Source organism: Xenopus laevis, chromosome 3S, assembly GCF_017654675.1.
Source record: "Xenopus laevis strain J_2021 chromosome 3S, Xenopus_laevis_v10.1, whole genome shotgun sequence".
Lineage (NCBI taxonomy): Eukaryota > Metazoa > Chordata > Amphibia > Anura > Pipidae > Xenopus > Xenopus laevis.
In genome coordinates this window covers 124,666,173-124,679,339 of record NC_054376.1, presented here as the reverse complement: position 1 = coordinate 124,679,339, position 13,167 = coordinate 124,666,173, and the positions used below count along the sequence as shown (strand labels likewise).

General features: G+C 40.6%; 1 protein-coding gene across 5 annotated transcripts in view; it reads left to right on the top strand.

Moving 5' to 3' along the window:
* nfix.L (nuclear factor I/X (CCAAT-binding transcription factor) L homeolog) overlaps window positions 1-13,167 on the top strand; it is a 118,040-nt gene that overhangs the window by 87,174 nt on the left and 17,699 nt on the right. For all 5 annotated transcript variants that reach the window (NM_001090689.1, XM_018239506.2, XM_018239505.2 and 2 more), the window contains 6 exon segments: window positions 3,029-3,088; window positions 4,962-5,036; window positions 5,144-5,264; window positions 6,348-6,484; window positions 7,106-7,228; window positions 9,890-10,068. In NM_001090689.1, coding sequence (NP_001084158.1) covers window positions 3,029-3,088; window positions 4,962-5,036; window positions 5,144-5,264; window positions 6,348-6,484; window positions 7,106-7,228; window positions 9,890-10,068 — 695 coding nt within the window.

Below are 13,167 nucleotides of genomic sequence, written 5' to 3'. Positions count from 1 at the left end.
GGCACATCATTTATATTAATATACAGTAGTGTTCTTTGTGCTGCTTGTTTTCTTATCTTTCCATTGGTGGAAACAATAGAAACACTGGGGTGTTTTGTAGGATCTCTTATCACTAACCCCTGTCACCCTCGGGTGTGAGTTGTATGACGTTAACTCCAAATGGACAACTTTCCCTAATGGCTTTCCCTGGCTGTTTGGGGATATAAGGACACGTTCCTACATCTGTTCCATCTATCAGGCATATTTATAGTATGGCAGGGTAGATTAATGGGACACCCACCTGACTGGGCTTAACTGGGTTTTTTATACAATTGATCAGATCTAGACCTACACTGGCTGGGTTGACTATAAGTAATTGCAACCAAATGGATCTATCCGCTATCCAATCCGTATTTCGATTAAAAGACACTTATTTTTGGAAAATGTTATTAAATCCATTTACCCCAAATCCCCGTGCCAAACGAAATATTACACAAGATGTGTGCGTGTATATACACATATATGTATAAATCCAATCACGACTCTCTCGTTTCACCCGATTTACCGCGCATTTTGCATTTGCAGATAGAATTCTTTAAACTTGTGTGAAATGGAGACTGGGCAGTGAGCTGTAAAATGGCTGCCAAGACTTAAAATGGCTGCCAGCAACACACAGCAGCTCTCTCGTATTTGCAGCAGTAGCTGGCTCTCCATCGCTGAACTGGGATTAGGTGTAAAACGTACAGCGGGCAGTTTGAGATGCCCTCGCCTACGCAGGAGGGAAACAAGTAAACAATTAGGAACAAATACAAGATGGCAAAATAATTCCTCTTCCTGGGGTTTATGTTGGTGCAATTGTGTGAGTTTGAGGCCAGACAGGAAATGTCGGCCTTTGTACCAAAGAAAACACTTTCCAAAAACAACTCGGGCTGAGGTGAAGGGGATCCACAGGCCTACCAAAGTCAGCAACTATAGAATTGCTCTCTAAAGGGGTGACTGGTTTTCAGATCAGTAAACGATTGTGGTATATTATTATTATTATTGTTCAGTTAGAATAGGGGAATAGTCAGATCTCCCTGTCTGGGCAGTGTGTCAATGTGTAGTCTGGCTGGAAAAACAGAGGAAATATCCAGCAGCCTAACCCTGTTGTTTTAGCTCCAGTGTGTCCCCCTGCACTGCACCCTGTCCCCCACGGCACATTCTTCTGTGTCACACTCCATGTCCAATAGCTTCCTCTGTATCACCCTGCAGTGGGAGGGACAGACTCCATGTCTCATAGTTCCCTCCTGTCTGTGTCACTGTATCACCCTGCAGTGGGAGGGACAGACTCATGTCCCATAGTTCCCTCCTGTCTGTGTCACTGTATCACCCTGCAGTGGGAGGGACAGACTCATGTCCCATAGTTCCCTCCTGTCTGTGTCACTGTATCACCCTGCAGTGGGAGGGACAGACTCATGTCCCATAGTTCCCTCCTGTCTGTGTCACTGTATCACCCTGCAGTGGGAGGGACAGACTCATGTCCCATAGTTCCCTCCTGTCTGCGTCACTGTATCACCCTGCAGTGGGAGGGACAGACTCATGTTCCATAGTTCCCTCCTGTCTGTGTCACTGTATCACCCTGCAGTGGGAGGGACAGACTCATGTCCCATAGTTCCCTCCTGTCTGTGTCACTGTATCACCCTGCAGTGGGAGGGACAGACTCCATGTCTCATAGTTCCCTCCTGTCTGTGTCACTGTATCACCCTGCAGTGGGAGGGACAGACTCATGTCCCATAGTTCCCTCCTGTCTGTGTCACTGTATCACCCTGCAGTGGGAGGGACAGACTCATGTCCCATAGTTCCCTCCTGTCTGTGTCACTGTATCACCCTGCAGTGGGAGGGACAGACTCTGTGGGGCTTATTTATAAACATTGGGTAAATGGGCAATAACCCATAGCAACCAATCAATGAATGGCTTTTTTTCAGTGCCTGCAGGTTGGGGACTAAAAGCAGATTTGATTGTTTGCCATGGGTTACTGCCCAGGTCCTTTTTATGTCACTCTGCAGTGAAAAGGCCCCTTACTTAATAACATGGAAAGCCTAAATGAACTTTAAACTGGGTTTACAGGATTATTTATTATAGTAAACAAGCATTCTACCCAAATTTCTCCCTAACTGGCCTTTAGGTTAATTTACTATATCTGCCTTCTCATGGGACCATCCACATTTGGGAACCAGTGCTTTAGGCTATCATCATACATGGGTCTTAGCATCTGGATAGTTTCCTGTCGTAGTAGTAACTTCCTGTGTAGGTATAGTAACTTCCTGTGTAGGTATAGTAACTTCCTGTTTGGGTGGGTATAGTAACTTCCTGTTTGGGTGAGTATAGTAACTTCCTGTTTGGGTGGGTATAGTAACTTCCTGTTTGGGTGGGTATAGTAACTTCCTGTTTGGGTGGGTATAGTAATTTCCTGTGTATGTAAACTGTGGTGGTTTAGTAACTTCCTGTGGAAGTTTAGGCTCTTCCTGTGGGAAGAGAATAAATGTTGTTCTTGTATTTCCTAAAACCCACTTTTAGCCAGTGAAATACTGCAGCCACTAATGAATGAATACAATTAACCTTAGCTGGCAAATGGAGTTCCTTATTTTTCTGCCGTTTCATTGGGTCTTCCTCGAGATGAAAGCAGTGACAAATGACATTTATCTTTCTGAGCAATGACTGAGAGGGGAAGGAGGGACATTTGGCCAGTTCCATACTCCTGTGCGGCTGGCTTTTCAGATAAAGCGTCATTTTTCTAGTCTTCTGTCAGGACTGCAGGTTTCTTCCAGTCTTCATGTACCACCTTGTTTTGAGCCACACATACAAATATGCATCATTATGACATGACTCAAGTGGACCGGTGGCTGCTGGTAGGAAAAGATGATGGTTGTTGTTGCTTGCTCGGAGTACATGCAGGGGATAGACAAAGTGTATATTACTTTTTAACTAACATTTAAAGTGACACTTGAAAGTAAGAAGCCATTTAAAGATGAACACTAATGTTGTTTCATCACTTTTCTTTCATTCCAGATTCTGGACAGTCAGACGCTTCAAACCAGACTGAGGTGGATATCAAGCCCCCTCTAAATGGTACGTTCCCCTGATGATTTTCCCATTTGCATGCAGCTTCTCTTCCAACCCTTAACTCAAACCGTCCATCTCTGTTACTATATATGCCCATTCAGTTCTTTCTTATATCACTCCTTGTTGTTTTGTTCCTCTCTGTTACTGCCTATTCACCTCCTCCCCATACAAACCTCTTGCATAAATCCATCTTCATACTAAGCACATACCATGCAATCCCTCCATGTTGCTGCCCATTTTAGCAAAATCCATTCAGCTGTCCAGTCCATATCCTCCAACCGAGACTTTGTTTTTCGGTACCTCCCCCCACAAAGTACTTCCCACCCTCCGTTATTTCACCCATTGCAATACAATCCCTCCCCATTTAACTTCTCATGCATTTTTCACTGTATTATTAATTTCAACACTTCTCTGGGTTCAGCAACTCTCTCTGGGTTGTTCTCCATTCACATCCTCCTCTATTTCTTGCCTATTCCACTATGATCTGTCCGAGGAGCTTCCCATTTACATACGCATCCTGCCAATATCAATTTACCTCCCATCAAATTCTGCCCTCAGTGCTATGGCATATAAATTTACTTACCATAAGGGCATCCAACCCATTTATACCAGCACAATCGACAGGGTGCAATGCTATTACAGGTCCTCCAATAGAATCTTTTTGTATACCCAGATTCTTACCTCCGCCCTTAGTTCTATTTTTTTCCACCTACTTTTTTTTTTTTAATATATATTTTTAAAGGATATTTAAAGCTTAACTAAATAAGTAGGCTAGATGTTTTGTGCTTATGTACCAGCCCAAGAAAACCACAGCCGATTTGCAGTAAAAATATGTGTCTCCAAAGATGCCCCAGTAGCTCCCCATCTTCTTTACTGCTGATTCACTGCACATGCTCTGTGTTGCTGTCACTTACTGAGCTTAGGGACCCACAATTTACAGTACACATAGAATAGAAATGTCACAATATAAGGCTAATTATTAAATAATTCATATCATTGCAAAATTGCAGCTCAGAAACCAACACAATTAGCACCAGCCTTGAGTAGTCAGCCCTGTAGCATCAGTTTATATGACAGGTAAACCTAATTTCCTGCTTGATAATTTGACAAACCCTAAGCTTAGCTTCTCAACAGCTGCTCAAAGCCCACTGAGCATGTGAGTGTCACAGACAAAATCACAGGCAAAATCCAAGACGGGAAACTCCTGTGACAAGTTTGAAGTCCTGGATCATTACTACTTAAAAGAAGCCAAAGCTTTAGGCTGGTTCAATAAGTTCAGTACATAAAATGTGGCATTTCTAGCCATATTGATTTCTAGGATCTAGTTCTCCTTTAAAGGCTGGCCCAGTGTGAACTGACCAATGATTTATAACTAGGTGTGCTTATTTCAAATCAGTCCTGCTTGTTTGCTTGCTTAGAGTTTACTAGCCATTGCATCCCCTGTCTGACACTGTGCTGCTACCACGCCTGCTCTCTACTCTCATTCCCATGCCATTTACCATCCGTGATGCACATCACCTGCCAGTGCCTGCATTCTCTTTAAGCTATATTTGTATTTATTATTACCTTGCTTGTTGCTGAGCCTAGCTGCTTGACTTGTACTAAGCAGGGTCTAAAGTCCATGATTGCATTTCTGAAATTGTTTCCTATAAAATCTTATAAAACTCGGTATTGCCTCTCCATGGAAACCCTTTGCTCTCTCAATCACTATGTATCATTTTTGCTCTCACAATCACTTGTATCATTTTTGCTCTCACAATCACTTGTATCATTTTTGCTCTCACAATCACTTGTATCATTTTTGCTCTCACAATCACTATGTATCATTTTTAAAATATCCCCAGAAAAATTGTCAGTGTGATGTACTGTTTCCTTGCAGGTCATCTGTCCTTTCAGGATTGCTTTGTCACCTCAGGAGTGTGGAATGTCACGGAGCTTGTACGCGTGTCCCAGAGTGAGTTTTTAGGATGTGGAGGGAAAATAGGGAATGGGAATATCAGATGTTAGGTTGCCTAAGGTGGAAGTGGAACTTACAAGTGATTGGGGTATTTTGTCTCCTAGCACCCGTTGCCACATCATCTGGCCCCAACTTCTCATTGGCTGACCTGGAGAGCCCAAGCTATTACAATATAAACCAGGTGACACTTGGTAGACGGTCTTTAGCGTCGCCTCCTTCCAGCAGGTAAGTGATGATCCTGAAATACACAATTTTAGCCTGATATATACAAAGAAGATTGTGGGATGCTGTTAACACTGAGTCACATCAAAAATAGCTAGGCCAATAGAGTCTGTCCCTCCCACTGCAGGTTGATACAGTGACACAGTCAGGAGGGAACTATGGGACATGAGTCTGTCCCTCCCACTGCAGGGTGATACAGTGACACAGTCAGGAGGGAACTATGGGACATGAGTCTGTCCCTCCCACTGCAGGGTGATACAGTGACACAGACAGGAGGGAACTATGGGACATGAGTCTGTCCCTCCCACTGCAGGGTGATACAGTGACACAGACAGGAGGGAACTATGGGACATGAGTCTGTCCCTCCCACTGCAGGGTGATACAGTGACACAGACAGGAGGGAACTATGGGACATGGAGTCTGTCCCTCCCACTGCAGGGTGATACAGTGACACAGACAGGAGGGAACTATGGGACATGAGTCTGTCCCTCCCACTGCAGGGTGATACAGTGACACAGACAGGAGGGAACTATGGGACATGAGTCTGTCCCTCCCACTGCAGGGTGATACAGTGACACAGACAGGAGGGAACTATGGGACATGAGTCTGTCCCTCCCACTGCAGGGTGATACAGTGACACAGACAGGAGGGAACTATGGGACATGAGTCTGTCCCTCCCACTGCAGGGTGATACAGTGACACAGTCAGGAGGGAACTATGGGACATGAGTCTGTCCCTCCCACTGCAGGGTGATACAGTGACACAGACAGGAGGGAACTATGGGACATGAGTCTGTCCCTCCCACTGCAGGGTGATACAGTGACACAGACAGGAGGGAACTATGGGACATGAAATCCGACTTTGCTATTGTGATATATTAGGGTTACTTTACTAACACAAGTGCTGTACCGCCCCAGTGCAGATTTCCATAGCAGCCAATCAGATCTTTTGTATTTGTTTTCTAACTTCTAGTAGACTGATTGAAATCAATGGTTAATTGGTTTCTGTGGATAATTGCCATCATGCAATTTAGAACTAATGTTACCAGTGTAAGTAGTTATTTGTTTTTCATTTCCAACCTTACAGTTCTACCAAGCGTCCCAAGTCCCTGGATGACAGTGAGATGGAGAGTCCAGTCGATGATGTTTTTTACCCGGGGACGGGTCGGTCGCCTGCAGCAGGAGGCAGCCAGGCCAATGTGTGGCCAAATGATGTAGACACAGGTAATGGTGCTCTGAATTCATATCTGATTCAGTGATCCCCAACCAGTGGCTCGTGAGTAAGGGTGTGGCAGACAGGGGAGATTAGTTGCCCAGCAACAAATCTCCTCTACTGCGGGCGATTAATCTTCCCGGTCTGCCTTCCCTCCTGCATAAGAATACAAATTGCCAGCGGGATCCCTTTAGATTTCCGAAGTCACCCTAACATGTCACTCTCAGTGGCTTCAAATCAGGTGCTTGTTTTAGAATTCCATGAACATTTTTCATGCTTGTGTTGCTCCCCAACTCTGATTTTCAAAATTCTGGAAACTGATGCCATTAATCTCGTCATCATCATCATCATGGTTTGATGTGATTTATAAACAGAACTAGTCACCCATTATTGGCTAATATGTATGCAAGAATTAAAGATCTCTTGGGTACAATTTAGCTCAGGCTAAATTTGCTTTTAATCTGTGTATTTCACGGCTCCAGTGTTTAGCGCAATGGAATATAAGCCTGTTAGCTTGTGCCGATTTGGGATACAAAATAGAAACTAGGTATAAAAATACAGGTGCTTAGCACTTTGGCCATAAGGGAGATATTGTGGGCAGCTTGTGATTTCCCTCTCTTGCTCTTTTAAAGGACCTGGGTCGCTTAAAAAGCCGGGAAAGCTGGATTTCTGCAGCGCTCTCTCCTCACAGACCAGTTCCTCTCGAATGGCATTCACCCATCACCCTCTCCCAGTGCTGGCAGGAGTGAGACCAGGTAAGGGCCAGAACATGGGCACAGTGCTGCTCATTTTTCACAGTATATTAATAGTATCTATAGGCGAACAATAAATCTATTTAAATATATTGATTTGGGTTAAGCTAAAGTGGCAGGTGTTAAGAGGTAGATAAGGAAATCACTGCAGAGACTAAGCACTTTGAGGATTCCATCATTTGTTCTGCTCACGGGAGGCTGTTATCAGTCGCAGCTGATTCATACCACCTGCCTAACTTGGGCGCTGTTCATGTACTTGATGCCATGTAGGTACCAATGTGTAATAAATCATTTTATGCAGGTATATTTTTCTTTTTACTGCAACAACAATGTCTTGTTTGAAGTCTGTACAATAGAAGTAGAAGAAGCAGTAAGGCCTAAGACACATGGGTGGGGGGGGGGGGTTGATAGCTGCAGTGCTCTAACATGTAGTGGTCAATGTCAAAGCGATCGTTCATCTGTCACTGCCTGTACCTGCCATAGTCACACTGTTTCCTGGGATTATCTAAGGAAAGGGCACGTTTTGGTTTATTGGTTCCCCACTAACAATACTAGACGGGGACACTGTTGTCCCTCCAACTCTAATGTGATAGTGAAAGCTGTATCTTTTATTGCTTTAAGGGGTTTATACATATGTAATGTTGCAACGTTTATTATATGTCCAAGATTGGATTAATTACAAAACATGAGGTATAAAAGGGTATGGTCCTCTACATTCAAGGTGTATTCCCTTCCTCTCCAGCAAACCAGTTCAGATAGTGAATACCGTGTGGCGAATTAAGTACTGACTATTAAAACTCATGCACATTGAGAGCGGGACGCTACTGTGGGCATAAATGCGCGTCGCACACTGGGAATGAGTCTCCACTGCTACGGCATAACCAGAAGTGATGTGATGGAAGTTCGGCTTCACAGGAGACTCCACAGACAGCCTATTTAAACCTTGTAGAGACATGCGCCCGGTACTTATGCCCCTGATGAAGCCGTAGACACGCGAAATGCATAGGGCAGCATAGGTGGACGGTTGTGTGACTAGCTCCCATCCGCTCCCAATGTTGACAGGTAGCATTTGCTACAATGGGAATTTAAGGAGGGGGAGGGAGGCATATGAAGCACACAGGGAGGCCCATGTATCAAAGTCCGAACTTATCTCAATATTTTCTGAAAACGACTCTGACCAAATCTGCACAGTTTTTTTTCTCCTTATTTATCAATACACTTTCCCGAAAAACATTTTTGTTGCCAAAAACCCTAAAAATCTTTAAAAAAAAAAAACAAATCGTACAAATTTTTCAGATTTTACATCCGAAAACTCAATTTATCTCAATTTTTATCTCAATATTTTCTGAAAACGACTCTGACCAAATCTACACAGGTTTTTTTCTCCTTATTTATCAATACACTTTCCCGAAAAACATTTTTGTTGACAAAAACCCTAAAAATCTTTTTAAAAAAAAAAACCAAATCGTGCAAATTTTTCAGATTTTACATCCGAAAACTCAATTTATCTAAATTTTTATCTCAATATTTTCTGAAAACGACTCTGACCAAATCTACACAGGTTTTTTCTCCTTATTTATCAATACACTTTCCCGAAAAACATTTTTGTTGCCAAAAACCCTAAAAATCTTTTAAAAAAAAAAAAAACAAATCGTGCAAATTTTTCAGATTTTACATCCGAAAACTCAATTTATCTCAATTTTTATCTCAATATTTTCTGAAAACGACTCTGACCAAATCTACACAGGTTTTTTCTCCTTATTTATTAATACACTTTCCCGAAAAACATTTTTGTTGACAAAAACCCTAAAAATCTTTAAAAAAAAAAAAACAAATCGTACAAATTTTTCAGATTTTACATGCGAAAACTCAATTTATCTCAATTTTTATCTCAATATTTTCTGAAAACGACTCTGACCAAATCTACACAGTTTTTTTTCTCCTTATTTATCAATACACTTTCCCAAAAAACATTTTTGTTGCCAAAAACCGTAAAAATCTTTAAAAAAAAAAAAACAAATCGTACAAATTTTTCAGATTTTACATCCGAAAACTCAATTTTGCCCGAAAATAAAAAAATATTTGGATTATTGCACGAAACCCAGCGCAGGTCGAGATATCTTTGGGACTTCTCCCATTGACTTACATTATATGCAACACGACAACACAAATTTTTCAGTTTTTTTGGCATTCAGAGTCTAATAAATAACCCTCTAAGTAGACGGTCTGACTGAGGGACGTTTTGGATGAGGCGATTAAGTATAGCAGTTATAAAGTGGGTTTACCTTCGTTTTTTAATTTATGTTTTAGTGTCCTACACTGCATGGAAGTGTAATGTGCAGCGAGTCTGTTGGTAATTTTGGTTAAGTGACTGGGCGGTGTTCAAAGTTAGTTTTATTTTCTGAACTAAAGGTTAAGTTTTAATAGACAGTGCTTAAATTGTCACATGGTATTCACCATCTGAACTGGTTTGCTGTAGGGGAAGGGAAGGCACCTTGTATGTAGACGGTCATGTCCTTTTGTGCCTCATTTTTGTAATTCATTTGATATTGTTAATACAAACCTGCGGATGGGTAGAATACTTCCTACAAGTTTGGGAAACATGTGAATTCCATTCCGTTTTATTTTAACGGTTTCTGAGATTTTGACTTCCTTTGCTTTCAGGAAGCCCTCGGGCATCAGCGTCTGCTCTCCACTTCCCCTCAACGTCCATCATCCAGCAATCCAGTCCTTACTTCACCCATCCAACAATACGCTATCATCACCATCATCATACCCAGGACTCTCTTAAAGAGTTTGTTCAGTTTGTCTGCTCAGACACCTCTGGCCAGGGGTCAGGACAGGTGAGTAACTCGAACTGGAGGTGGAGCAAAACCAGTCTTTTTTTTTTTTTTTTAATTCTGTCAAAATAAATAGAAAATAGTAGAAAACTAGCAAAATATTCTGGGACCTAGAAAACTTTAACAAACAATTTTTTTTATTTGTTTGTGGTCGTAGGTAACTTTTATATTCATTTCATATTCCTTATTTATGTTTTAATATTCTTTAATATATAAAATTACTTTTTTTTTATCATTTATATATTATTGTAGCACATTCAGTGATTTATCTAAAAATAGTGTCCATTGCAAACTAATTTCTATAAAACATCTTTGCGTTTTGTTTTTTTTTTAATCGGTAATTGCTGGTTACCCACAATATATTTTTTTAACTATGCGATCACGGTTAAAATGTATTTCTGCTTTTCAAATATAATTTAGTAATACAATCCAAATATACTGAAATATTTCTTCTGGCTAAAGGATAGTGCTTTTTTTGTGCTTCTGCTTAATTCGCGGATGTTTAGGGCCTTATTTATTAAAATCCGGATTTTATTTTAAATAAAAAAGTCTGACCAAACTAGAATCCACGATTCGACCTTATTTATTATTAAAAAAGCATAATTTAATCGGTTTGGGGACAAACTCGATAAAATCGAGTGAAAATCTGAATCATACCATTTTTTTCAGATTTTTTTCCTGAATTGCTCAATTTTTTTCCCGAAAAAGACAAAATTTTTCCGAAATAGTCTGCTTTATGGCCTAAATCCAGTGTAGACCACAGAAACTTCCAAATAGGATAGGAACCTCTCCCATTGACTTTTGTCTTTTATATACAAGCTCGACAGGTCTGAGATGGAGGATTTTGGATTTCCCATCCCTGGGGTATAATAAATCTCAAAAAATTAGGGTTTTTTTAAAAAAAAAAAAAAAAATTATAGTAAAAAAAAAACTGGAATTCTTCGAGTTTTTTTGCATTTGCATTTTAACAAATTATCCCCTTAATGTTACTCTTTAAAATGTTTCAAAGTCATAAAGATATATTTTCAAAAATATATATATATATATTTTTCAATGTGCGTGCCTATGTAGAGTAATATTTTAGATTTAAAATGAATTCAAATTTAATATTCCACATTTTACTGAAAATTTTAAGTAAATATTAAATCCAAACGATAAAAAAATAAAGACAATTCTAGAAAAAAAAAAGCATTCTAAATATTAAAAAAGCTGAAATTTGAATAATATTAAAAATAAATGTGGTTGCATTAAAAGGTAACCATATTCTTCATCTGACTTCTTTCCAGCATTTTTATAATACAGAAGAAGCAGTTGGCTTTTTGTAATTTCCGGCATATTTCCTGATTTCATTTTTACTTGTGCAGACATTTATTTTTATGGTTGACACAATTTAGTGAATAACTGTAAGGTTGCATCATTACAAATAGAAAATTAATTAGCATTACAAATCTTAAAGGAGAAGGAAAGCCAAAGTGATTATATATATATATATATATATATATATGCTTACCTCACACCCCGGGCCGGTGCTCCTATCAGCAGAAAAGTGCACCGGTCCAGGGGTTCTTCCAGCAAGCACCACGGAGCGAAAAGCCAAACTTTAACGAAAAAGTCGATATTTTGTTGTACTGCGCATGCGTCTGCCCCAGGAAATTTGAAGAAAGAAGAAGGAAGCGATCGTTCCGTGGTGCTCGCTGGAAGAATTCCCGGACAGGTGCGGTTTTCTTCTGATAGGAGCACCAGTCGGGGTGTGAGGTAAGTATATATAATCACCCTCAATTAAATATGCCTTTCCTTCTCCTTTAATTGGGGTTACTCTCGAAGCCCACCTTGCGAGTAAAACAGCAAGAGTTATATGTGTGACTGCTGCATTATTTTTAAAAAGGAAGTGCTACCACGGGCTCTTTGTGTTGTATAAATAAATAAGAAGTATAGTGTAAAGGAAAGAATTCAGATTAAAGGGACAGTAACACCAACATAAGAAAGTGTATTAAAGTAATGGAAATATAATGTACTGATTGTTGCACTCGTATAACTGGTGTGTTTGCTGCAGAAACTATTTATATATGGAAGCTGCTGTGTAGCCAAGGGGGCAGCCATTCGAGCACATGATACACAGTAGATAACAGATAAGTACTACTATAGTTAATATAAACACGCTGCTGTGTAGCCATGGGGCAGCCATTCAAGCACAGGATACACAGTAGATAACAGATAAGTACTACTATAGTTAATATAAACACGCTGCTGTGTAGCCATGGGGCAGCCATTCAAGCACAGGATACACAGTAGATAACAGATAAGTACTACTATAGTTTATATAAACAAGCTGCTGTGTAGCCATGGGGGCAGCCATTCAAGCACAGGATACACAGTAGATAACAGATAAGTACTACTATAGTTTATATAAACAAGCTGCTGTGTAGCCATGGGGGCAGCCATTCAAGCACAGGATACACAGTAGATAACAGATAAGTACTACTATAGTTTATATAAACAAGCTGCTGTGTAGCCATGGGGGCAGCCATTCAAGCACAGGATACACAGTAGATAACAGATAAGTACTACTATAGTTTATATAAACAAGCTGCTGTGTAGCCATGGGGGCAGCCATTCAAGCACAGGATACACAGTAGATAACAGATAAGTACTACTATAGTTTATATAAACAAGCTGCTGTGTAGCCATGGGGGCAGCCATTCAAGCACAGGATACACAGTAGATAACAGATAAGTACTACTATAGTGTATATAAACAAGCTGCTGTGTAGCCATGGGGGCAGCCATTCAAGCACAGGATACACAGTAGATAACAGATAAGTACTACTATAGTTTATATAAACAAGCTGCTGTGTAGCCATGGGGGCAGCCATTCAAGCACAGGATACACAGTAGATAACAGATAAGTACTACTATAGTTTATATAAACAAGCTGCTGTGTAGCCATGGGGGCAGCCATTCAAGGACAGGATACACAGTAGATAACACATAAGTTCTGAAGAATCCCATTGTATACTACAGAGCTGCTGTGTATCCTGTGCCTCTACTTTTACTTACTTTTTTCCAGCTCGAATGGCTGCCCCCATGGCTATACAGCAGCTTG